This window comes from Pectinophora gossypiella, chromosome 13 (genome assembly GCF_024362695.1).
Source record: "Pectinophora gossypiella chromosome 13, ilPecGoss1.1, whole genome shotgun sequence".
Taxonomy (NCBI): Eukaryota; Metazoa; Arthropoda; class Insecta; order Lepidoptera; family Gelechiidae; genus Pectinophora; species Pectinophora gossypiella.
In genome coordinates this window covers 6488958-6514232 of record NC_065416.1, presented here as the reverse complement: position 1 = coordinate 6514232, position 25275 = coordinate 6488958, and the positions used below count along the sequence as shown (strand labels likewise).

Here is a 25275-nt window from a genome sequence, read left to right as displayed (position 1 = left end):
AACCCACTACATGAGACACCTCAAAAGGACACATGCATGGGATAATATGTAAACTATAGAAATAATATAGTAACACCTTATTAAGAGCAGCCCTCTAATGAGGGTGCCTGTCTGCACTCCACATAAAACACCAAGTTATAATAACTGCTTATGGTCAGCCGACTGATCACATCTTTGGGCACAAAAATGAAAAAAAAAAAAAGAGACTATTTAGTTATACCTTTTTATAAAGTGTGAGGCGAATTATAAAATGAAAGTCTCATATTAAATCAGTCTGTATATTGGATATGTCTGCAATACAGCAAGATACATTACAGTGAAAACAGGTTAAAGTGATAAAATATTGGAAACAAAAATAGTAATTAGAATTTCTTCTCTGAAACAAAACTATAATAAAATCATTCTTATTATTACTTAAAGTAGATACTATTAATATTGATGTTAATTAATGCCTCTAAATAAACAAGCCTTTTGTTGGGCATTGCATTGTAAAAAAACTAAATGAATTTTTTATCAATAACCTCAACAATTTTAGATAACAAACTCAACAATCCTTCGATAATTTTCTTATTTCCTAATTTTGTCGCCTAAACATTATTCATTAACAAAATGCCAAACAAAAGGCTTGCCTTCATTATAAACTTATCTCAATGGGCACTTTTGGTTTAGTTTAATGTTAGTATTCTATTCTAATATCATAGTAATGAAAATTACAAACTTATCCATTCATCTAAAAGCAAACTTTAAAATAATATTAACCATCTATAAAAGAACTATCAAATCTAAGTTCCTATCCAAGTTACTTTATGGTACATCTCGCATGTCTCTCCTACCCTGAACATACAAAAATATTTATGTACTTTAAAAAACTTTTCATCTGCTACGTAAACATGTCTTATAAAGCTCTGTATAATTTATTCTGTGAAACAACTACAACAGTCCAGATGATAATGTACAGTATAAGACATTTTCACACAGAGATCAGTATCCACAACTCAGTGGTTCCATTTAAAATTAATAGTAAGGGGACATTTTATAGCACACATTTATTAACAGCTAATAATTTTCGGGCCACTTTATTACAAGTTACTAAACCTTAAATTAGGTAACGACATTGGGAGAGGTTTACACATAAATCCTAAATTACAACCTGGACCTGTGACGTAATCCTAATTACACTGTTAGTAAAGCATATGTACTATTGTTTCTGAAGCGGGGAAGCGATGCAGTAGCGGGGATCAGAGGCAATGGATGACAAGTACAACATAAAACGCATTCGTAGCAACTAAAATAAACATTATTTTGGAGTTCGATGCGATAGTGGGTTGTTTACAAGAATATTTCTTCAACATTATAGGCTAAATATTGCACTTATTTGAGACTCTACACAGAAATCCGGTTTTTTAAATACTGGCTCGGTTTTTCTTGCTTTTTTTCCACAGCTTCATTATCATTATACATATTAAATACTAACGATGAGTGGTATGTTTGTTGGCTTTGAAAATATACAAAAAGTCACATAATTGATGTATCACGTCGTTTTCGTAATATCAAAATACTTCGGCTACTTTAAAACACTATAATTTTTGATCGCTTGTCCCATTAGTGGTACAATTAGAGGTACAATGAACGGTTCAGATAGCTACCACTATTGTTAGAGGTCCTGAACACCGGGCTGTTGTCACAAGTCTTTACTGTACATTCGTATCACTACTCAGCACCTTCAATACACTTCACAACTCGAGAATACTGCTTGTAGTGCGCACGCGCCGCCGCGGGCGTTAGACTGGCCCCCGGGTACTGCGCTCGCACTAGCCTCAGTCACCAGTCAGTACCGAAAATTGTCAAGCCACAGTCAACATACTCATAATCAAACGATTCGCTTACATATCACATTCATTTACAGTTTATCAATAGGTTCTATAACTCTGAAACTCGAAATATTACAATCACAATGTCTATATCTTCAAATTCGGCGTGTAACATTATAAGAGTGGCTCTTAATAAAAATTTTGATTTGAGCAATCAAAGATTTTAAAATACTCTATCTTCCAAAGGTGAGCCTCTAAAATATAATATTTGCCGTCGAAATTTTTACATAAAGATTTAAAAAATAATTGCATAGTCCGAAAGCAGATCTAACTACTTTGTGTAAGTTGTCAACATTTTACATTATCAGTCTCGATGCTAAAATGCTTTTTGGCCAAGAGAGATCCAACTGGCATGGTCCATCTTCATATAAACGAATGATATAAAACAAATACCGTGTGTACCCGCTCCACCTGATACAGATATGGTGACACGTGTCGCGCCGCGGCGCCGGCCGCCGGGAGGTACTCTACTTGGATGACGTCACAACACAATAGGCACTTCACTTCATACTCTACAGCAAACACTGTCAAGATACCTGTATCAAAGTACGAGTAAAGTTTAAAAAATTCAGTCTGTTCTCTTACATTCTCTATCAAATTCCGCATTTTAAAGCTTTTCAATTAGAAATTCGTCCTATCCGTTACCTTTGCTTGGTATAAGATACTCAGGCCTTCTAATAATTTGGTCCGAGGTGAATGCCCTCACATTGTAATTAAATTGAAAACCTTACCATGAGAATTGAAAACCGCAAAACACTTCATATTCTCAATTTGCGATGTGTTATGTACATAATTATAATACATAAAATGAGATCAAATATATAACCAGTCGTATCGTCAGATTTAGTAATAATGAATGATGCATACAATGTAACTAAAATAAAACTTATTAAAAAAATAATTTCCTTACAGTTGTGTAAGATGGAATCAGTGCAACATATCGAGATATTATCTTACATACAAAGTTCTCTACATTGCCGCATTTTTGGTTGTAATATTACAGCTTTCACATTGGTGTGTTTAACTAATGTACCAGTCGGGAGCCGTAATCAATTGCTTTGGTTGTATCGAAAAACACATAACGTTCGAAGAAAGTTTATCAAACACATAGAATTTCTTATTCTCACTCACAATATAATGGAAATTGACATACATCCAAAACTAGCAGGATTGGGCATCCCCAATAGAAGTTTAAACAATAATTAGGTAATTATTATTGTCACAGCAGATTAAGTTTAGAAAAATCCAGAGTTGAGTGCCGTTAACACATTTTATAATTTGTAAATTGCATTTCAATTTATTTAGATCAAGAGTGTAGTACTTATGCAAATGCAGTGCTGTCTATCAAGTGTCGTGTTGTACATATACATCACTGACGAGTGTTTTAACAAGTTTAGATGAGGAAGAGTATTGTTATTGTGCTAGAAATATAAGCACATATAATTACGGTTTCTATTCTAATGTCGCGACACTGTAATTCAGTGATTCAGATGTACAATACGAACACCTACAATAAAGGATTAACAAGATGTATCTCCTGATACTCGACACCTGGCGTGATCTTGTAACAACATTTCATCAGTACTGTAGCCAGGTACTAACAAAGTACTATACTAAGGTTCCTATACACTATCCAACATTAATCCAAAATTTACTATAGCGTTATAGAAGGGAATTATTAGGTAACTGCAAAGAAGAAATCACCTATTTGAGGTTAATAAAACTATGATAAATAAAAATAATAATAGCCGTGAACTATAAACAATAATAATGCATTGATATGTCGTTTTCAGAATCGTTGTCAATAATAGAATTAATAAATGAAATGTCCAATTTATAAAATAATGAAGTTCATTGTATTGTTTTCCTTTTGATAAGTCCGCATTGTAAAAAAAAATATAACGATGAGAATTAACCCGCCACTGGTAATATTCGCGCTACCAATTTCGCAACGGCTTATTATGGGGTTATAATAAAACCTAATGTAATGATATCAATAAGATATTACACTAGTACAACATTAAACTTAACAGAAGCAGTGGTTGATAAACTTATACCATACTTTATAAGTATGTATAGGCCAGTAAACGAATAATAAATACATATAGTATTTTTAAAATATATACAAATCGAGAAAATTTTTTCATCGAAAATTTGCACTTAGAAAAAAACTATAATCGCCTGTTTTATTGTAACTGGAATTTTCTTTCATTATACTTATGGGTTCGATTCGAATTTAACATTTTACAGGACAGGAAGTCTACAGGCGCTGTCCCGATTACAAATGTCATACTATGAATGAAAGGTCAATGACCTCAGGTCTGTGTACCTGAGCAACTCCTGCACAGGAAGCAATAATTATGCTTTAAATATATATTTTTTTTTAAATAAAGAGTTGAACCCTGACAAAGACGTAAGACTAATAGCACGTGGCGTATACATGGCGTGTCGGAGAACCCCGACACCCAATAGAAAAACCAGGTTCTTTACGCATATGCATATTTTATACACTTTGTGTGTGTGTGTGTCGCCTTACCCCGTTCATGCTAGCGAGACAGAAATTCCGCGCATGCTCCTTACGTCTTATACTAAAGTGGGTACCCAAATCGTGGGCGGAGTTAGATAGCACAGTTGAGTGCCAGGCGGAGTGTCCCCTTCCCTTCTATATATAGTATAATTATTGTACGGTGTCGGATAGTATATGAGAACGTGCAGCGTGGCTGCGGGCATCAGTGCGGCTCGGGGTCCGCGGGCGGGCAGGGCGGCGGCTGCGGCTGCAGCGGCTGGAAGGCCGAGCCCAGCGACGGCCGCAGCGTGAACCCCGGCGTGGCCAGCTTCATCACCGACAGCGGCTCCGGGCACGCGCCCTCGCCCGCTTTTAGGTTAACCTGAAAAAAAAAAGTGTTACAAGCTGATCACGAACTGTACCACACCTTGGGTAGCGACATGTGAGCGGGGGGGAAGGAATGTGAACACACGAGTTTAAATAATGCTCTCGGCAGACAGAGACAGACTGAGCGTCATCTGAGCCATCAATAGTAGTGTCTATCGATAGGATTACTATCTACATATGGTTACAGATATAGTTTCAATACTATTGATAGTATTGCTTTGTATATACAATAGTATTGATCTAAATTACCTAACGATAGTGCTGTAGATGATAATCGGGGTCAACCATCGATTGTCAGTCTTCTTTTATCGTGTGGGTTGTGAGGTGGAGTACCAACCCTGTCATTGTCAAAGTATCGATAGTTATGCAAAAATAATCGACAGGCGCGGTGTAAAGCCAGTGGTCTCACTATGATTATATGGATACCGTGTAAGAGCCTCGTCATGTAATATATCGAGGCAGCTCATCCTCAAGAGACAGTGGATAGAATAGATAACACATTAAATAAATTGTTTAAAAGTTATTATTATTAGCAGCTATTTGTGTCCCACTGCAGGGCAAAAGCGTTTCTCCTTTTCTTCCACTCCACCCTGTTCGTGCTACCGTTCCAGAAAACAATCCAGCCCGTCGCGCCATTTGTTCGTGGACATGTTTTTGTGAGGATGACAAAAAAAGACAAAACAAGCCACTACGTATGTTCCGCCAAATGCCGTCAGACGTCGGGGCAAGTCACGAAAAAGCTGGCATTAAAATTTAATGGAGTTAAATGAAGTACCTTTTCACAACCATCTGGAGGTTCGCGTGCTAAGAATCGGTTTATTTGCGGTGACGTTCCCAATTTCGACCCGTCTAGGTCGGGAGATGAGCACACACTGCCGCCTGGAATGTTAAAACAAATGTTAATATTGTCTTCAAACAAAACAAATATATAAATACCTCAGCTTACTCACTCATTCTATAGCAAAAAAAAAAAGCAAACTAAATCGTAAAATCGTTTCTAAAGCTAAGTCCTATCTCTATGCAATAAATCACATTACTAACTGTGGTACCTGGTGTAACTCAAAATCTTAAATTCTACTGGATTCAACTAACCTATAGAAGCGGATGGTCAAAATAAAATCGCGATACATAACATGCGGGGGATCTGAACAATTCCGGTGCTGTCAACTATATTGTTTGCAAGGAGTTGTCTAAAAGCTGTAAAAGTTATGGACCTGCTTCCAGCAGCTCTGCCGAACCCTCACTGGAGAATGACCCTCGGGAAGGTGGATCTATATCCACACATTCATTTTTATTTAGTCATCACAATAGTTGGGAGTTTGCTTGTGTTTGTTGATAAATGTTAAATGAGTATTAGTCACATCGAAATATAATAATAATATTCATAACTACATTTCAATCAAATAATAAAAATTGTGAAGTTGTATTTTCTGTTTAACAGAGTATTATGTATAAAACGGCAAATCTCCGCCCTGCACCGAATTCGTATCGGGCGCTGCCCTCACCCTCTCTGGATCTTACATTAGTCTAAAATGGCTATAAGCCGCTACGGTGAGCGCGCGGACTTTCTGTCCCTTTCTTTCTTATTATATTTCGATGTATAGTCAGTCACATAGTTGATATGATAAAGACGTGTAAGATGACAATGAACGGTATAACTATAAGGATAAGAAGTATATTAACCTGAGGAGTGTGCGGTGTGTAAGTCGTGTGGAGTCTGCGTGTTGACGGAGCGTCGAAGGAGTTCAGCTAGCGGTGCCCGGTGCCCTTCTGGCGTCACCTGCAACGGGAAATTTTAGCTTCAATAAAGGTACAAAGATAAGATAGCTCTCTCCTCATTTCATTTATTGATTTGCACAAATGTGCTGTTAGAAAAATCTTTCAAGATCTTTATTTGTAGACTGTTCATCATTTATTACAATAGGGTAGTTTCCAACTAGTCAAATCAGTTACATTTGACTAAACGTCAAAACACGAAATTACTATGGAATTTGAATGAAATAGCACCCTGATACGTCATAGAAAAACGTGACAAAATGTCGCACTTACTATTACATTTTTCTTTATTAACATTCATAAATAAGTTAAATAGAAAAAAGACAACGATTTTTTTGTCACCTTTAGATTTTAATTTAGTAATTAAAACACATAATAACGGGTTCTTACCGCGTTTAAATGGGGATATGAGACTCCCGATATTTCGACACTGTTGCAAGTGCCATGATCACGGGATGACTGATGAGATTGGAGTGGAGTAGGTAGATCCATAATTTTCTACGGGCAGACATATCTGTCTACCCTCTTTCTTTGCCGCTTGTTTATGTTTTTGTTTGTTTTTGTGTTTGTGTTTGTTGTTTTGTTGTTGGAATGTTCGGGTGTTTAATTTAGTAATCATAATTTATCTTTGATCTAGGAAATTACCAAATTGTATGCGTTCTCTTCAGCGTGTATGTTTTATGTATACAGTAGTTACCTTGTCCCTGAGCCGGTCGAGATGCGGCGTCTGCGTGCCGCTGGCGGGGTACAGCACGAGCCGCTCTATCTCCTGGTTGAGCCCCTCCACCGACGACCGCGCCGCCCTCAGGGGCACGCTGCCGCTACCAAACCGTGACCCTGACAATAACAACAAAAACCACTATTATAATCAAGAGGACGCGTAGCTTTATAATGACTCGACAAAATCACCATACATCGTACATGCAGAAATTATTTCAACAAATAAATCATCAACATAAGATAAATATATCGCGCAGTTTTAGAACGCATCCACTACATTTAGTGCAATTGTACTGTAATCTTTCTTGTGTACTTACGTTTTAAAATTGTTTTGTACAATAAAGTTACAAAGACTGTTTATTGCACACAAAATATCTTATCTAAAGAGTACAGTAGCATGCTCACAGAATCCAGGGCTCATGGTGTGCGTGGAGTAGTCCCCCGAGGCGCTGGGCTTGTGCGGGCGCTGCAGGCGGCTGCGCAGGAACCGGTCCAGCTTGTCGTCGTCAGAGCCGCGCGACGACCGCCCTGACTGTCCGCCGCCATCGTCCGTCTGTGATATGAGTAGAAAGATTAACTATAACTCCTACAAGTTATATTACTTTCTGTAAATATAGGGTAAATGGTATAGAAGAAGCCAAGACGAAGTTACTTCTTCTTCTTCTTCTAATCCTGTTATCACCTTCTGGGATGTAGGACTAAAAATAGAAATTGCCACTCCTCGCGATCTTTTGCAGCCTCTCCCATGACATGCCGAGAGTTACTTAGACCAGGGGAGTTAAAAAGGCCGCATCAAAGCAATTCATCTATAAAAGCAATACATATTACTGACATTTGTGTGCGTCGCGCACTTTTATATGCACAAATATCAATATTGCTTTTTTAGATGAATTGCTTCAATGTGGCCTTTTTAACCCTCCAGGTAAAAGAAAAGGCCGACATCTCATCATACATGGCGGTCACGGAACTTGCAAAAGATCGACAAATCTGGAAAGAACTCCACTGACAAGAGCCTAGCTCTTAAATTATGAATGAATGGACACCAATGGTTAAAATAGACCACCCACTACAACTCTTGCGAAAAAAGTCCTCACAAGTATGCGTGTATTACCATGACTGGTTTGGGACTAGCATAGAAAACAGCTCCGAGATTTTCGCCTAGGTAACCTTCACAAGAATGTTGTTTATGAACCTAATTTTCCTCATTTAAGAAAAGTAAACATAAACTTGTTTATGAATCCTCTTTCATCTTTGACCCATTGCTGATACTATGCTGATACTAAATACCTATCATACTGAATTAATACCAAACCTTTGACAAAAAGTATGTCTTCAAACCCAGTACATTCTACAATCGCAGAGCAACATAGATACATGGTGCAGGAAGATCCTTTATCTCCCCTAGAGGGAGGAGGTATATTAGATTGGCATACAGTATAATAGGAGAAATATATGTTAAAAAGAATTATGAATATCTGTATCTCATATGTCTTCTGTTTCAGTAGTATTAACTTGTATCACTCACTTGAGTAGATTTATCAACTTGTAGTTGACTAGCATGCAAGTAGTAGTCCCGGGGCCATTGTCCTTTGTGGTATAATGTGTCCAAAGATGCTGTGCGTCTGATTACACTCGCTCCAAACCGACCCTTGCCTGTAACATGACATTTTAAAACATACTTTATACTGCCTTACTCCAGTTTGACTTAGTATTTATATAAAAAACTAGTATAGAATTGTAATATCTGATTTAAATATATTATGTGCATATCATTACAATTATTTATGCATATTATTTATTACAAAGATATGTAATTTTAACCCCAACCAAACCCAATCAAATAAGGACAAATGAATTTAGTATATTTTTTTTTTAATTACAAGTTCATTGAGTGGAAGCCTGTGTTCAATAATTTGGGTGGGTTAACCATAATACTGGATTGTTTAATTTTATATTACTCTTTTTATAGAGCAAATTGTAATTTGCTATTTTTATAGTATACTAAGCTAAATTATAAATTTTCTAATTATAAATATTAAAGCCATTTTTTTATATAATAAAAGGCTTGGTGAAGGATGGGTACCTCAGACTAGCCCATTTGGTAGTATAGTTGTGAGCTTATGTGTTATAATCATAGATAAGATTTAATTCAATCTAGTAGAAAAACATGAAAAAGTGGCTGATGTTAGAAAAAGTTCAACTTTAACAGGATAAGGACATTAAATAGGATTCTTGTAGGATTTTGCTTAAATGTATGAGTTCTCAGATTTAAAGAATTACAGTTTTTAACATGTACTGAACAACATAATAAAATCAAAAGATTCAAATGCTACAATATTTTTCTACCAAAGAGAGAAGAGACTTTTACTCATTAATTGAACAAAATTATAAATTGAAATAGAGTTAACAAAAGGGTTGAAGCAAATGAAATAACTTCATCTATAAACTACAAGGCTATAAATAGAATTCTGATATTTACAAACCCTGATAACAAACATGACATGCCTTTAGTTATAGTGTGGAATTATATTGTATATGAAAGTGGTCTGGCACACAACTGGATGACAGCAAGTATGTTGTGTGAGATTACATTACAGGCTGAAACAATTGCTGAACAATTTAGACCTTGGTTTAATTGTTCAGCAATTGTTTTACAGAGAATTGTTATAACCTTTATAGTTGACTGCTCCCGGACTGCGCTGCCCCGATAGGGCGTGATCTGGAGATATCCGCCGCCACACGTTGGTGGGCGACAGCGTCGGACTGTTGCTGGAGTTCTTCTTGAGCCCCCCGCTCTGCTTCATCACTGAGGAGACCGGCAGGGTGGCTCGCATCGGACCCTGCTTGCCTACCGGACAGTCCGACTGTTTCCTCACGCGACCTGACATTTTCTTCTTCCGACAGTCACCACAGAACACAGAAATCCTCTTTTGCCACTCACCACAGCCCACAACTTTTTATTCCACAAATAAAACACCGATCCAACGCGTGCGGCGTCGGCTTCTTTGTATACTAGTGGCGATTTCTTAGGCCCGATAAACGACGCTCAAACAGAAACTATGAATGTTTTTCCTGTACAATACGGCAACCAAAAACTTCCCAAATACATGAAAACTCATACAGCAGTCGTATTTACTGTTCAAGAAGCACTAAATTTATAAAAACATAATTACAAAGCGAACAAGTCACATTTTTTCTGCTCTACAATGGATGAATGAAGCTGGGCTGGCTGACAGATGACATAGGACATCGCGCCATTCTTCTCTTTGTTGTTATAAACTCTAGGTTAAACTATATACACTTAAAACAATTGAGTCAATAATAATGAAAATAAGTACAAATTATATAAAATAGTGAACTAATGACGATTACGAAATAATTTACAACTATTCGTTGGCATTGCAATTAACAGCTGATTACTCCGCCATGACAGTTGTCTATGGTAGTATTGGTAGTTTATAATCTACCATTCTACCATTGGGCTGTTTATAGTGCATTTACCAAGATAGTTATGAATTGGTTATGAACAAGTTATGAACAATAAGAATTATTATGATGAGGCAGCTTCTAGGACAAAATTGTCTTTTGGTCATTAGAATAGAAAATTGCTTGAGGAGTTCCATAGTAATGTTTTAAAAACAGACAATCATGGCAGTAAATACTTACTGCGCAAATTCATTGCAAGATGAGCCCTTTTTTCAATGGCGCCTTTTTGAATTATTTGTTATCTTTATTGACTTACGTTAGGTATCGTACACAGCTTCTCTGCTAACATAAAATGTGTTCAGCTGCTTATCGTCGATTATACTGTACAAACCGACTGACGGATTAGGTATAGATAGGTTCATCTTCTTCTTTTACGCATAATGGACTATGTTTTCATAGGCCACAGACTCGTAATCTGTCATCATCACTCATCACACGGCTGGTTATATCCATCTTAGACTTCTATAACCAGATATCCTGTCTGGTGTCTGGTCATTTATAGTTCTGCCTACCCAGTGCCGGTAATAGTTTTCGGCTAAGTCTGATTCTTTCTCTCTCTTTATTTAAGAGGAGCTCGGTGGCGCAGCGGTAAACGCGCTCGGTCTGCGATTGTTGAAGTTAAGCAACTTTCGCAAAGGCCGGTCATAGGATGGGTGACCACAAAAAAAATAAGTTCATCTCGTGCTCCTCCGTGCTTCGGAAGGCACGTTAAGCCGTTGGTCCCGGCTGCATTAGTAGTTGTTAATAACCACCAATCCGCACTGGGCCCGCGTGGTGGTTTAAGGCCCGATCTCCCTATCCATCCATAGGGAAGGCCCGTGCCCCAGCAATGGGGACGTTAATGGGCTGATGATGATTTAAGAGCTGCGCTCTTGTCGGTGGAGTAATCGCCTTCAATACTTTAAAACTATAACTTACTACTACTACTTACTATTTACTTCTTGTAAGTCTGATTACAATTTACAAATACCAATAGGTAAGTATACAAGTATACTTACAAGTATTACTATTGGTATTTGTAAATTTTATAGCATAGGTATAGGTATTAGTCCTCCTACTACGTCCTAAGGCTGATATTAGGTACCTGCCTATGTTTTGTTTAATATAGTAGTCGTTAGCGATGGACTGGAGAACTTTCTAATTAAACAATGAATGCAAGTTGTCTTCGTGTTTTTTCTTCCTCTGCTCTCCCCATTTCAAGACTAAGGGCGCCAGTGTAGAAATGAGGTCTCAATCTATATAATTATTACTCTGGGAAATGGGATATTGCTAGTCACGCTCGCGCCCATGCAAGAGCCCAGGCTAACACTAGGTAAGGGTGTCGCCGTCGACGGGTATGTCTGGGAGGATATCATCATCATTACTATGGGAAAATAGAAAACTTATCGAAATTCTATCTTCGTTTGCTTTGATATAATATTATTTATGCAGGTTAGTATGAAAACATTCGAGTTGACTTTTATTTTCGAGGGTAGTCAGATACCCCCTCACGTCGCCGGCCGCCACTAGTCACACAACTGGTTATAAACAGCGATATTTGTACGAATGTATGAGTAATTTGTTGGTATATATTCTGTTCGGGAGTCTCGAACGTTCTTTCTAAGCTCAAGCGTCCTACAGTCAAGAAGCTCCTTTGTTTTTTGAAGTAAGAATAGCGTGTAATGGATTCTATTTCATATAATTTTGCTATGGAAGATCAGAAACCTATATTTACGACTGCGAGTGATACGAAAGCTACGACCACAACGGTGAGTTGTTGTCTTGATTATTTTTGGATTACCTACTAGAAGATTGAATTTGTGTCAAGGTCGTCTTCAATGACATTCAAGTACAAGATGCCAGTATGCAGCCGTGCTAGGATCTGTTACCTGTTATAGGTACCTTCCTGCGGTCCAGATTTTCGTACACAATAGTTAAACATTGGGATTTTAAAAGGACTTTGGGCCTTATGATCGTATAGGTATTCATAGGGATTTGATTTCAAGGTGCTAGTGATATTTTGCCTGCCTACTTATTAATTGTTCTAGGTACTTACTTTAGATTAGATTGAAATTGATCGACTAGCATGTAGTGTTTCCAAATGCAGAGAACTATTATTGTGGGTTTAGGTAAATGGTTTAATGTCAAGCCTTTTCGGGTTCAACATATATACATACATAAACTCACGCCTATTTCCCACCGGGGTAAGCAGAGACTTTTCGGGTTCAACTTTGTTAGATAATGAATAATAATGTACTGTAATATTTTTTACAATAAATATGTACTTACATAATACATGTTGGGTTTTATAGGCACATAAAACGTGTCACATCCAACAAAACTTGTTTGTTTGCGGTTTCTTTACGCCATGTCACTTCCAGGGTTGACAGAGGATGATCAGGATCAGGTTTTACTCAAACTATACATTGGTGCTAATTCCTGTAAATACCATCTAATTTTATTTTAAGTTATATCTGTCATTTTCTTATCCGCCGAAAAGGAAAGGGACGGGTAATCGACAAGCATAATTTTTATGCTTGGTTGGTTTAGACCAACCGTCTAAAAATTTTACATCCGTCAATAACCCGACACAGTTAAGTAGACAGCACGTCAAACGGATTGCATACCAGCGACGTACCTTTTGATTCTCCCGGGTTATTCATTCACTCATTCTTCCTAAAATTAAGAGCTGTGAATCATCCGTCCCTTTCCTTTTCGACGGATATGAAAATGACGGATATAACTTTAAATAAAATTAGGCGGTGTCTGCAGGAATCGGGGCCATTTAGTACCTACCTACTTAGAGCAAGTCGAACTTCCGCCCTACCTACTGCTAAAGTCTATCCGATTACGATACCGAAAAAGATGTTTTTAATAAATAAAACATACTAATGGGTCGATACGTGATTAAATATTGAATAAGGTAAAAAGCTTTCATGTTTCGCAGGAGACATTCGCGCCTACCGAGGGCAGGAACATGAATCCCCCAGAGAGTATGTTCTCCCCCCTGGCGGCGCAGTTCCAGGGCCGTGGTGGCAACGAGCTGCTCACGTTGCTGGCTCAGCAGGAGCCCCGCACGGGGGACACTGGTGAGTGTTACTGTCATCATATACAGGGTCTAACACCGTAACGAATACAGAGGGGGATGATTCAGCTCACGATTCTGAGTCAATATTAAGGTTTTCCGCTGCAAAAATAATAAAAAAAAGCACTAACCTTTAAATGAGTTTTGTTTTGATAAACTTTTAACTTGATAAGTAGGTATTAATTTAGAATCTTGGTCTGAATCATTTCCCTCTGTATTTGTTACGTTGTCAATTACCCCTGTATTTATGCATATATAGCCGACTTAAGGGTAAAAACAAACTCCCTAGCTAGTTGACGAACTCTCGTTCTATTTCTGAGCAAACAGTTGCTTTTTCGATTGGAGGGGATATTCCACTTCTACCACGCTGCTCTAAAGCTGTTTGGTGGAGACACACATAGACCTGGGTCACAGGGAAAACCTCCGTAGTCCAGTGGTTCGATTTCCAGTGGGGACATATCACAAACAAAAATTACTTTGTGGTCCCTAGTTTAGTTAGGACATTACAGGCCGATCACCTGATTGTCCGAAAGTAAGATGATCCGTGCTTCGGAAGGCACGTTAGCCGTTGGTCCCGGTTACTACTTACTGATGTAAACAAGTAGTCACCACGGTTGATGAGGTTGGTACTCCACCTCACAATCCACTCAATAGAAGAAGACGGGTAAAGTTTCGTAAATAGACCGGTCTGTCGAATCTTGTGGCTCATAATTCATGACCATATGTTGATATTTGCAGCTCCAACGGCGAACGATATCGACATGATGAACTATCGCATGAGCGGGTCAGACTTGCTGTTTGATGATGAGAGCAGCACGCATAATTATTACATGGGTAAGCAGTTTAATCCCTTTTACAGAAGTGTTATGATATTCGAATAAGTGTAACTGCAAAAAAATAGCTGAATTAATATTAAGTCTGTGCAGTTGTTTTTAGAGAATCGTCTCGCAATAAAATTTTAACACACATACTAGGTAATATATATAACTATCTATAGGCTTCGCAGTATACCTACTTATAGGTAATCTTTTCCTCAGCATAAATACCTTGCGAAATCACGTAACATCATTATAAAATATATCTTCTACAAGTTTATATTTTAGGTAGAATTACTTCGCCAAAAGACTGATTTGATTTAATATAGATTTTGCGAATATGAAGATTGGCTGCGGGTCTCATCAACGATTTGTGACTGCCCACTCCAATAGGGATACGGGCGTGATTATAATATAAGTAATGCACTTTATACATGGTGTTTACTTCTATAGGAGGCAGTAGGCCCGATTCGGTGGCTTCTCAAGCAAACATGTGGACGGAAGGCAGCGGGGTGTCCGCGGCGAGGAGCGGGGAAATGATCGACACCTTCGATTTTCTTGTTAAAAGTAAGAATAATTATAAGCAATAGAAATAGTGAACGACAAGGACTGGATCACATTTTGTTTTTGAATTTTTGGTGTACGATAAACTTCAAAAATAATAAATTTACTGGTTGCACTGAAGACCTCCTGGTTACTTGTCGTTTCTGTAATAAACCATCTACAAAAACACAAATAAGTATTATAATTATGATAACAAATGGTTCATAATTACACCACTGTTTACAAACAATTCGCTGGGCACAGTGACTGAACTTTTCCTTTTTGATAGTACTTACATCAAAAAAATTTAAGTATGATTTGGTGTACATACTCTCGTTGATGTCTTTTGTATGAAACTTGTCGCCAACAGAAGCTTTAATTATGAAATAAGAACTTTCATGTTATGATAAACTTGATAAAGGACCCAAAATAGCGGCACGCTATGATGACCGTTTTGACATAGTAAAGTATAACTATTTTCCTCTTTAACATAGTTATTAATTAATACGAAACTTGACACATAGAAACAGCCATCATAGCGTGCCCCTAGTTGGAAGATTTGAGATGGTGATTGACAATAAGAGTGTTACGCGTTACTGGTGCGGATTACTACGGGGTTTTCTGTTTCATGTGTAGGGTTTTACAATCTAAAGTAGTGGAAATATCAATAAATTTATTGCTAAACAACAATTCTGGCAGGCAACCTTAGTTTTTAAAAATCTTGCTTTCTTATTGTATAGCCTATTTATGTCCCACTTCTGGGCAAAGCCCTCTCCTTTCTTTTTCCTACCATCTTTGTACATACATACATATATACTCACGCCTATTTCCTACCGTGGTAAGCAGAGACTATGGAATTCCATTTGCTTCGACATTGGCAAACTTCTATTGCCTTCTCCACATTTATTAATCGTTTCATACACGCACGCCGGTTCAGTGTCATCTTTGTCTTGGGCATTATTCTGCCAGGTGCTCCGGAAGGCGTCTGGCTCCTCCCTCCGCCGTCGCCGTCGGCGACTTTGTGGGGTACTTTTTTTTTTTTCTGCGCAGGTCTATCGTCAGCCAACAACTACGTGTCAATGCTGACCCGCGAGCAGCTGTCGGTGCTACGCTGCATCCGGCCCAGCCTGCTGTACGAGTTCCTGCAGGAGGTGGCCAAGGTGCGCGGGGACAAGCGCATGCGCCGCGCGTTGCCCAATGTGAGTGTCTAGTAGCACGGTACCACCAACGTAATAACGAAAATCATTTCGTAATCCCTAGTTTGGTTAGGATATTACACGCTGACCACCCGTTTGTCCGAAAGTAAGATGATCCTTGCTTCGGAAGGCACGCTAAGCCGTTGATCCCGGTTGCTAACTTAGTTACATGAGCCATGTCGCGACACGTACTTGTTTTATTATGTCGGTTTTCTTCTACCGTGTGGGTTGTGAGCTTGTGAGGCTGTTCACCAACCTTCTAATCCCTGGTTTCAGGGATATTATTGAGCCGCCAAAGGGTTCTGACATGGCTTATGTAACGATTACCTATTTACGTAAACGCGTAATTAAGTAAACAGGACCGGCTTAACGTGCCCTCCGAAAAATGGATTATTTTACTTAATATTTTGGTATTATATATCCCAGCCAGTAGGAAGATGGAAAGACGATTTGGATGCCTTTGCTCGGCAATGGGACATGATAGTCTAGAGAAAAATAAGAATATGGTATTGAATCTACTCAACGTTCCCAGGAATGTGCGTTCTGCAAGAACAACGGCGAGAACGAGGAGTGCTACTCGTCTCACGCGCTGAAGGACTGGCGTGGCCGCGTGCTGTGCCCCGTGCTACGAGCGTTCCGCTGCCCTCGCTGCGGCGCCACCGGCGACCGCGCGCACACAATCAAGTACTGCTCCGAGAACAACGACGCTGGTAAGCAGTCGTGACGTCACTACTCCCAATATGCCAACATGCCCACAGCACAACAGTTTAGCGCGGAGGTTTTTCCAGAATGGCATTTTAGGCGGCGCCAGGCTACGCAGCCCTGTCCTAGGGTGGTAACAGGCAAAACATGTCGATTAGACCACTGGGCCCACTTATAGTATAACAATAAAGCCACGGAGCCACTAACAACTAACTGCTAATATCTAATCATAGGTAGATAAGTACTTTGAGCGGGTAAGATAAGTACTTGTTTGTCCTTAGCATCGGAGCGCTCGGGGCTGTCGTCGCGGCGGCGCGCGCAGCCGCCGTCACTGCTGCTGGGCGCGGGGGGCGCACCCCCCGGGCTGCGCGGGCCCGCCTCCGGTGCTACGCCCTCGCCGCCCGCGCCGTCCCCCTCCCCCGCCTCTGCTGCCCTCTCACATTCCTCGCTATGGTCTAGCTTTGGAATGAACTAACGTTTCACCTTATATCTCATTAGCTTAAGTCCACGCCTTCAAATCGCACGCAAAGAGATATTTGAGCCAATAGTATTGGCTTATTTATCACGTAGCCAATAGAGATGGTTCATTTATCACGTCGCATGCGATATGTGGGTGCTATGTAAGGCTACAGGATTATTTTAAGGTGTAAGGATTTCTCTTTATATGTTACTAGCAAGAAAGATCAATGTTACAGCATTTAAAAATTAGTTGAACTAAATAAAATCTAAGGATTTTTTAAAATATACTCAATGATTTAGATAATTAGGTGTTACAATACTACTTTTGAAGTTATTAGTTCCACTAACGTTTGATCCATTATTTACAGGAGCCGTGTATATCTCCTTTCGAATATAGATAGGGTGTTCATATAGTACATTACTTTTGCTGTAGGTTACAGATAGTAGGATTAATACACTTTCGTTGAGCTTGAAAGACTTATCTATCGTAAAACTTTGTGTAGTTAATTTAACCATTTTATTATACAAATGTATGATGTATTAACTAAGACACAGTCTGACAACTGTGCAGAGATGGTAGAACAAATTTCCGCTTACTAAATTTGACATATTCTTTAACAGATTAGTTTTTCCGAGAATATTATAACACACAAGTATGTACCGAGATCGTCAAAAAATATTTTTTTAACATAATTGTTAAACTATGTCAAAAATCCGAGCGAAATTTTGTTCGGCTTCTCAATGTAGGTGTAATACCAAAACGACCAATATATTCGAATACTGGATTATGATTGTACTTTAGTACTTTACCATGTTGAACATGTTTTTTCTGTTTTTCTAATACTTGAAGTTAGATTCTAATTTGCAAGGCCGGCGTTCACCTTACTATTTCAGATAGAAAGGCGAACATTCAATGGCGGAGTGTCATAAAACAACTAGTAGTTCAAATATAAATATGCTGGCTATACTTTATTTGAAATACTCAATACTTTAGACGCAAATTAGGACGTAACTCTAGTCTAATTTCTTAATAAATTTTTCATTGGGTTTTAAAAATGTATAACTTGTTATCCTTATCAGATAAAAAAAATATTGTTTATTATGAATTTCCATGTCGTCAACGTTTCACAATACAATTCTATTCCAATTCTAAATTCATGAATTTATTGTAAATACTGATGATTCATTTATAATCAATTTATCAATAATTCAACATCAACTGCGTTTTAACTTTGGCAAATCAATAATACAATTAATTCACCAGCAGTTTTACCAATGAAAAATTATTTCTTCCAATTTATTTCTACGGGTGTGGGTTTCTTTTTAAAAATAAATTTTTGAGCATTATTTCGGAGTTTCATTTGTAAAAGGAAAATATAAGTTTTCGTTCCAATACTTTATTCAAATACAACTATAATGCATTACATCAACAGTATAACGGGAGTATTATAATTATATCCGAGGGGTTTTATAAAAAGTGTATAACTGTATTTCAAATTCAAGTGTGTCAATCTAAATGTAGGCTAACGTTGAACCTTGATTATCTCTGCTACGTACAATATTCGTTGTGTATAATTTGATCTATAAAGGCATAGTAAATAGACACCAATGTAAATAAATATAACAATATCAGCCGGTTCTGCACAGCAAGTGCGAAATACATCGAGGGTTTCGACCAATAGCCACGCGACGTTTTGCTGTTGACGACGACGCGAGTTGCTGTGCCGAAAGGGCTGTCGATATTATGTAAAGATACTTATTGTAAGTGCTTTCATGGCACTATGTGGATATCGTGCTATTCTTATATTACCTGAAACTACATATTACTTCCTCTGTCTTAGCTCTGAAATATCCCTGTATATATAAGAGCTAGTAATGTTACTATAGTTGACATTTTTGAGATTCAAGTAGGTCAATTTGTAAAGGAAGAGTTCATATTACGTCAAAATAGTGTAACAATCAAAGCTATACCACCGCTATGCTAGCCGAATTACAACTTTATGTTTGCTGTAAATGCTCACACGATACTTGTTTACTTAAATATGCTCATGTTGATAATCTTTGATTGATTACAGTATTCACGACAAGTTGTCACTTTCAACATTATGCACGTAAAAGTAATTATACTTTGTATATTACTCCAATATAAACAATAACAACAATTTTAATATCGGTCCCGAAGTCATATCTCCTTTGCTCAGGCAATATAACTACGATAATTGTATAAGTATATAAACTTTTGTACAGTTAAAAGTTACAAGTGCTAATTAAAGTAAAATGTATTAATGTGATACTTTTTCAAATTTCCTTTTTAGACTTTTCAGTACCTATGAGATGTGTAGAAAATAGAGTTGGGTATATCGTTCTACGTGGGGTCATGTCTAATGCTCCGTAAATCCGAGTTAACTTTATTTTTTATAGTTTCACAAAAATGCAGCGTAACTTTTAAAAATACTCAAGCTATAATAATAATAGACATTAATTATCAATAACAAGCAACTAACAGCACATCTAACTCTTAAATCTATTTAGGTAAATTCATCAAAATTCAAGTTTATTGTATAAAACGTTTAAATTTATTCATTGAGAATTTAACAGGGAATCTATATCGGCAAGACGAGAATATGTAAACTTGAATTTCATATAAAAACGAGAAATATACGTAGAAAAGTTGGCAAGCGATAGTCAATAGTACTTACAATAATAATTATTATAATTAATTATGTATTATACTAAAAATAAAACATTACTCGCTGAAGCAAATATTGAGATTCTGAAGAATTTCAAAAATATGTTTCGTAACAATTAAAAATGCTGGTTTTGGAATGACTTTGTAAACTGATTAAAGAGATATAAAAAACAGGAATGTTAATAGAAGCACTGATTCATATCTGACCAATAATTGTAAATAAAATATATCTGGTTGGTAGACCGGCGTCATAGGCTATATCCAGTCCCAATAACCTCGACATAAAAATCTTTGGTTTACTAAAAATACAAAAATAAACATCACACCGTGTAAATATAAAATATGGCCCTAATATTATTATACTTTATTAGTAATAGTCATTATAATTGAGACAATGTGAAATACTTCATGGAACTTGTACCAATACAATATAGACCATTATATTAATGTTTGGCAGCGCAGTGTAATGTGATTAGTTACAAAATCGTCTAAAGCCTCGTATAAAATTCGTAGAGATCACAATTTAAATTTTGACTTTTTCATAAAATCTGTTATTTAAAAAAAACATTTCATGTTAGTTCAAAACATTTTCACATTGATTTTAGATTCAACACTAATTAAAAGTTTTAGAACACTGTTTACTTTAACTATTTATCACGTCTTGATTTTGACATTAAATTACTAAAACTATTTAAAATAATACACATTTTAGACCAACCCTACTGGCTATCTACCACTTCATGGCAGAAACGTTTGGTTACCTTTTGTACAACTGTCCTTTATAAAGTGTACTAGGTTTCCCAACTTATATTTTATGGCCAGCGATAAATAGTCTTGAAGAGTTAGCCCAAAAAATATCCTTATATAATAATGCCGTCTGTGACGTAACACTGCTCAATATCTGCGTTTACACAAATATCATCTTAATATCAATCTTGTGAACTGGAGGATTAAAAAGGCCACGTTCGAGCAATTCATCTAAAAAAGCAATATAAAATTTTACATTTGCGCATATAAAAGTAAGTGCGCAATGCACACAAATGTCAAATGGCAATATTGCTTTGTTAGATGAATTGCTTCGATGTTGCCTTTTAACCTCCCCGTTTTAAGTCAGTTCGTCGGACTATTCGTTACTTAAATAATAAAATCGCGTACATTAGAACCAAATTGCTAGCATTTTCTAGAAAGAATCAAGAATCGTACACATTATTTATGAGATACTTCGACCCTACGCAATATGTTCAACGTTTGTGTGTGAAAGATTTGAAAGAATTATTACGAAAATTGCTGTATGAGTTTTCAAATTATCGATACTACAATCTTCTATCGTGTGGGTTGTGAGGTGGATGACCAACCTCATCAACCCTGGTACTACAATGGTTGAAGTGTTTTGCTGTGTCTTAACAACACAATACATGTGGATTTGGATAGCTGCGGATATTGCATAATCATTCGTGACATGTGCGGTTTAACAGACCCAGGAGTAAACGTGTTAATAAACTGGTGCGATATATGTCTGTATATGAAGAAATGTTGAACTAATCTTCTTCTTAAATAGGAATATTGTATTTTTACATGATTTGCTGTGATGTGGCCTTTTTAATCTCCCCTGTTTGAGATCGGTCAATAGTGGGCACGTTTATTCTTGATTCTTGTCTAATCCTACAAAGTTAATGTATAGATTAAATAGAGCACAATGTACGTACTAGTCGCGGGAGTCGTTCAGCGGTCGTTACCACAGCCACCTTCGCCGAGTGGGCGGCGCGCTTTGTCATTCACTCGATTGTTCACCTGGGACAGATAAAAGTATAAAGTTAGATAGTACACATTATAGACGGCGATACGGCTCACCGCCTATCACGTTGGTCTAATAGAAAGCTCGGTTTTCTTCTATCGTGTGGATTGTGAGGTGAATTACCAACCCCATCAACCCTGGTGTCAGGGTTATTACTGAGCCGCCATAGGGCCCTGACTTGACTCATATAACGACTGCGTACTTACATCAGTAAGTAATAACCGGGACCAACGGCTTAACGTGCCTTCCGAAGCACGGATCTTTTTAGTTTATGGACAGTCAGGTGATCAGCCTATAATGTCCTAACCAAACTAGGGATCACAAAGTGATTTTTGTGATTTGTCCCCACCGGGATTCGAACCCTCAGTGAGGTGTGGGTACTTAGTTCATCTTACAATACGGTAGCTCTGACTACTCCATTGGGATATAGTCGTGTATGTTATGTTATGTTAGATGGAAGACAGCTTATGATTAATTAAAATAAATTAGGGGTTCGAATACCGGCTCGTGCTCTAAACTTCGACTTTGTGTTTGAATTCACGTTTGGTTCATAGATAATCACATGGTTTCCAGGATTCGTGCCCGGTTAATGGCATGGCAATAGGCTCGCCCCCTGTTACATCGGAATTTTACATAGCTGGCGAGAAGTGGGTGAACTATCTCATCTGCCTTCCCCTTCGCGGTTGTTTCCTGCCGATCTCCGACCTTTCCGGCCTCTGGGGATCAGTGGTTAAGCGGTGGGCTCACGATCCGGCTATCCCGGGTTCGAATCCTGGTGGGGACATATCACAAAAATCACTGTGTGATCCGTAATATGTTTAGGACAAGCTAATCAGTGATTATTTCGTTCCCGATTGTTCAGTAGTAAGATGATACGTACTTTAGAGGGCAAGTTAAGCAGTCGTTACATGAGCCATGACAGAGGCCTATGACGGCTTAATAACCCTGAGGGTTGATGAGGTGCTACAGCAGCGTGGTGGAGTTTACTCCATACCCTCTATGGTTGATTGAGGGGCGGCCTGTTTTTTTTTTCTAGGGCCCTGTGCCGAGGTTTTTCTTGCAGCTTCTTTTCCCCGGCTATACAAGTTGTGAGAAGCTGCAGTAGTTTTAGGCGGATGAGACGTTCGTTAGGTAAAAAAATACGATTCAAAGTGTAACTGTGTTACCTACTGAATAAAGATATTTTGGAATTTTGAATTTGAATTTTGAGTAGTGGGACGTAAATAGGTTACTTATGTATGTTTTTATTATTATTATGTTGGTCGGTCATTGATCCCACGGCTTACAGGAGAAGACCAAGCCTTGTGTAATACCTTCGTTGTTGTTGTGCCGGTGCCGCAGCAGCCGCTCGGGGTGCGAGTGCGCCAGCTGCGTGTAGTCGCGGAACACCTCGTTGTACGTATCGTCGTTGGAGGACATCTCGCTCTCCCGCATCTCCTCGTTCAGCTTCGTCAGTCGCAATCTGCAATAGAACAATTTAGAGCATATGGTCAAACAGCCTCCTTGGTCTAGTGATTAGAGCGTTAGGCTCACGGTCTGGAGGTCCGGGTTTGATTCCCGATGGGGACATTGTCGAAATCACATTGTGAGACTGCCCTTTGTTTGGTAAGGACTTTTCAGGCTTGAATCACCTGATTGTCCGAAAGAGTAAGATGATTCCATGCTTCGGAGGGCTATTAGCCGTAAAAACACCTCTACCAACCCGCAGTGGAGCATCGTGGTGGAGTATGCTCTATACGCTTTTTGTATTTAATTTTTTCCCCTACCCTTACGTTTATTGGCGGGAACGTGTTATTAGTCTCATTCATATTTAATTCATTTAATGTATAATTAGTCTCTAAGTTCTCCAAATAATATAAAATATAAATATAAGTGTCCAGTGTGTGCATATGCTCTACATAACATAAACAGCCTATATACGTCCCACTGCTGGGCACAGGCCTCCCCTCAATCAGCCATACTTCTATATGTGGTATTATTTTTTTAGTCTAAGCTTTAGGGTCTAGAGGTACGATTATAACTAAAAATACTTACAGCGTAACAATATCGGCGTTGGCGTGTGAGACGGCGATGTCGAGGGGCGTGTTGCCTTCCTTGTCTACTATGGACTGGTCCGCGCGGTACCGCAGTAGCAGGCACACCTGCAGCATATTAAGGTCCATTTATTATAAACATCTCTCAGATAAGACACTTTTTAACGCGGTGTTCACGCACACAATGAAAACCCCCCGCGCCCGCATCGGTCACCGCCCGCGTCCCCCGCGACACCCGCGTTGGCCCCGCGCCGCTCCGCGCCACCGCCCCCCGCGTCGAGTCGCCATCTCCAGTCACTCGCCGATTAACCATTGCGCGCGATACGTTACATCGCGTCCGCACGCCACATACATTTTGTAATACTTCAACTGACGTAATAAACCAGTTAAATTCAGTAATCTTCAAGCAGTTTATTCTAGGATCCCTGTACATCAAGAACTAGCCCCAACACGCGGCTTATTGTAAATTCGCCTTAGATGACCTTAATCAAACGTAACACAAGCGGACAATCAAGACGGTTCTAGCGACGCCTCGTTTGTTAAATTGTGATAGGTGGTTTAGAAGTAAGGTGAGAACAGACGTTCATATACATGTGGGAATGAAAGATTATTATGAACGTGATGTGTATGAGACGAAGTTTATGAATATCGGGAGTCTCATATCCCCATTTAAACGCGGTAAGAACCCGTTATTATGTGCTTTAATTATGATAATAACCGCGTAAACTTAAAACAGTGTCCTGTTTTGTGTATCTATATTTTATATAAATAAATATATTATAGCGTTAACTACTTGGCCGGAAAAAAAGACAAGACGGACCGAAATGGATGTGCTTCTAAAGGTATATCTGTAATTTCTAGGATAATAGTACAAAAATTAAAAGTTTTTGTTTCGGAGTATGAAAGTGAAATTAATGTGGATATACCTGTCCAGTATGGCCTCCCTCCGTAGCCAGGTGTAGCGGCGTCTTGCCGTCTTCGTCTTGTGCGTTTAGTTTACTTCCATTCAGCAGCAGAAACGAACACGCCATTTCTGAACCCTGGAAAATTTTACATTATTATTAGCAATACAATTTATTGGACACCAAAATATGAATATCTTGATAATCCGATTTTATATGTACGCTATAGCGTAATCATGCAGACGCCGCTGACAGTATTTGTAAGGTTACTTGCACACTGAGTACGGTAAGGTTTCTGTAGGCCACGCAGTGTGTCAGCAGCAAGGGGGAT

The 25275-nt window shown here is 38.3% G+C and overlaps 3 protein-coding genes across 3 annotated transcripts in view; 1 reads left to right on the top strand and 2 right to left on the bottom strand.

The window, feature by feature from the left end:
- Nucleotides 1-264: 264 nt before the first annotated feature.
- LOC126372069 (glucocorticoid-induced transcript 1 protein-like) lies at nucleotides 265-10690 on the bottom strand. Its single transcript, XM_050017595.1, has 7 exons — nucleotides 9932-10690; nucleotides 8786-8913; nucleotides 7666-7813; nucleotides 7238-7377; nucleotides 6448-6544; nucleotides 5540-5643; nucleotides 265-4759 (listed from the first exon to the last, which is right to left on the bottom strand). The coding sequence occupies exons 1-7, from the start codon at nucleotides 10146-10148 to the stop codon at nucleotides 4601-4603; spliced, it is 993 nt and encodes a 330-aa protein (XP_049873552.1). The 5' UTR covers nucleotides 10149-10690; the 3' UTR covers nucleotides 265-4600.
- Nucleotides 10691-12293: 1603 nt separating this feature from the next.
- On the top strand, nucleotides 12294-18872 carry LOC126371958 (uncharacterized). The gene is made up of 7 exons (XM_050017427.1): nucleotides 12294-12494; nucleotides 13673-13814; nucleotides 14549-14644; nucleotides 15079-15192; nucleotides 16219-16367; nucleotides 16897-17074; nucleotides 17348-18872. The coding sequence occupies exons 1-7, from the start codon at nucleotides 12408-12410 to the stop codon at nucleotides 17539-17541; spliced, it is 960 nt and encodes a 319-aa protein (XP_049873384.1). The 5' UTR covers nucleotides 12294-12407; the 3' UTR covers nucleotides 17542-18872.
- A 34-nt stretch (nucleotides 18873-18906) lies between these two features.
- The window catches only part of LOC126371955 (arf-GAP with coiled-coil, ANK repeat and PH domain-containing protein 2), a 36861-nt gene continuing 30492 nt past the window's right edge, over nucleotides 18907-25275 (bottom strand). Inside the window, exons 17-20 of the mRNA XM_050017422.1 lie at nucleotides 24969-25082; nucleotides 24044-24150; nucleotides 23323-23471; nucleotides 18907-22005 (exon numbers count right to left, since the gene is read on the bottom strand). Coding sequence (XP_049873379.1) covers nucleotides 21986-22005; nucleotides 23323-23471; nucleotides 24044-24150; nucleotides 24969-25082 — 390 coding nt within the window. The 3' untranslated portion in view covers nucleotides 18907-21985. The remainder of the gene's footprint in view (nucleotides 22006-23322; nucleotides 23472-24043; nucleotides 24151-24968; nucleotides 25083-25275) is intronic.

Coding starts and splice junctions, on each gene's coding strand:
- LOC126372069 (XM_050017595.1), bottom strand. CDS start 10,148: ATGTCAGGTCGCGTGAGGAAACAGTCGGACTGTCCGGTAGGCAAGCAG. Junction 6,545..7,237: donor TCGACCGGCTCAGGGACAAG/GTAACTACTGTA, acceptor TTCCCGTTGCAG/GTGACGCCAGAAGGGCACCG. Junction 4,760..5,539: donor CTCCAGATGGTTGTGAAAAG/GTACTTCATTTA, acceptor TTTTTTTTTCAG/GTTAACCTAAAAGCGGGCGA.
- LOC126371958 (XM_050017427.1), top strand. CDS start 12,408: ATGGATTCTATTTCATATAATTTTGCTATGGAAGATCAGAAACCTATA. Junction 14,645..15,078: donor CACGCATAATTATTACATGG/GTAAGCAGTTTA, acceptor TTACTTCTATAG/GAGGCAGTAGGCCCGATTCG. Junction 17,075..17,347: donor CTCCGAGAACAACGACGCTG/GTAAGCAGTCGT, acceptor GTTTGTCCTTAG/CATCGGAGCGCTCGGGGCTG.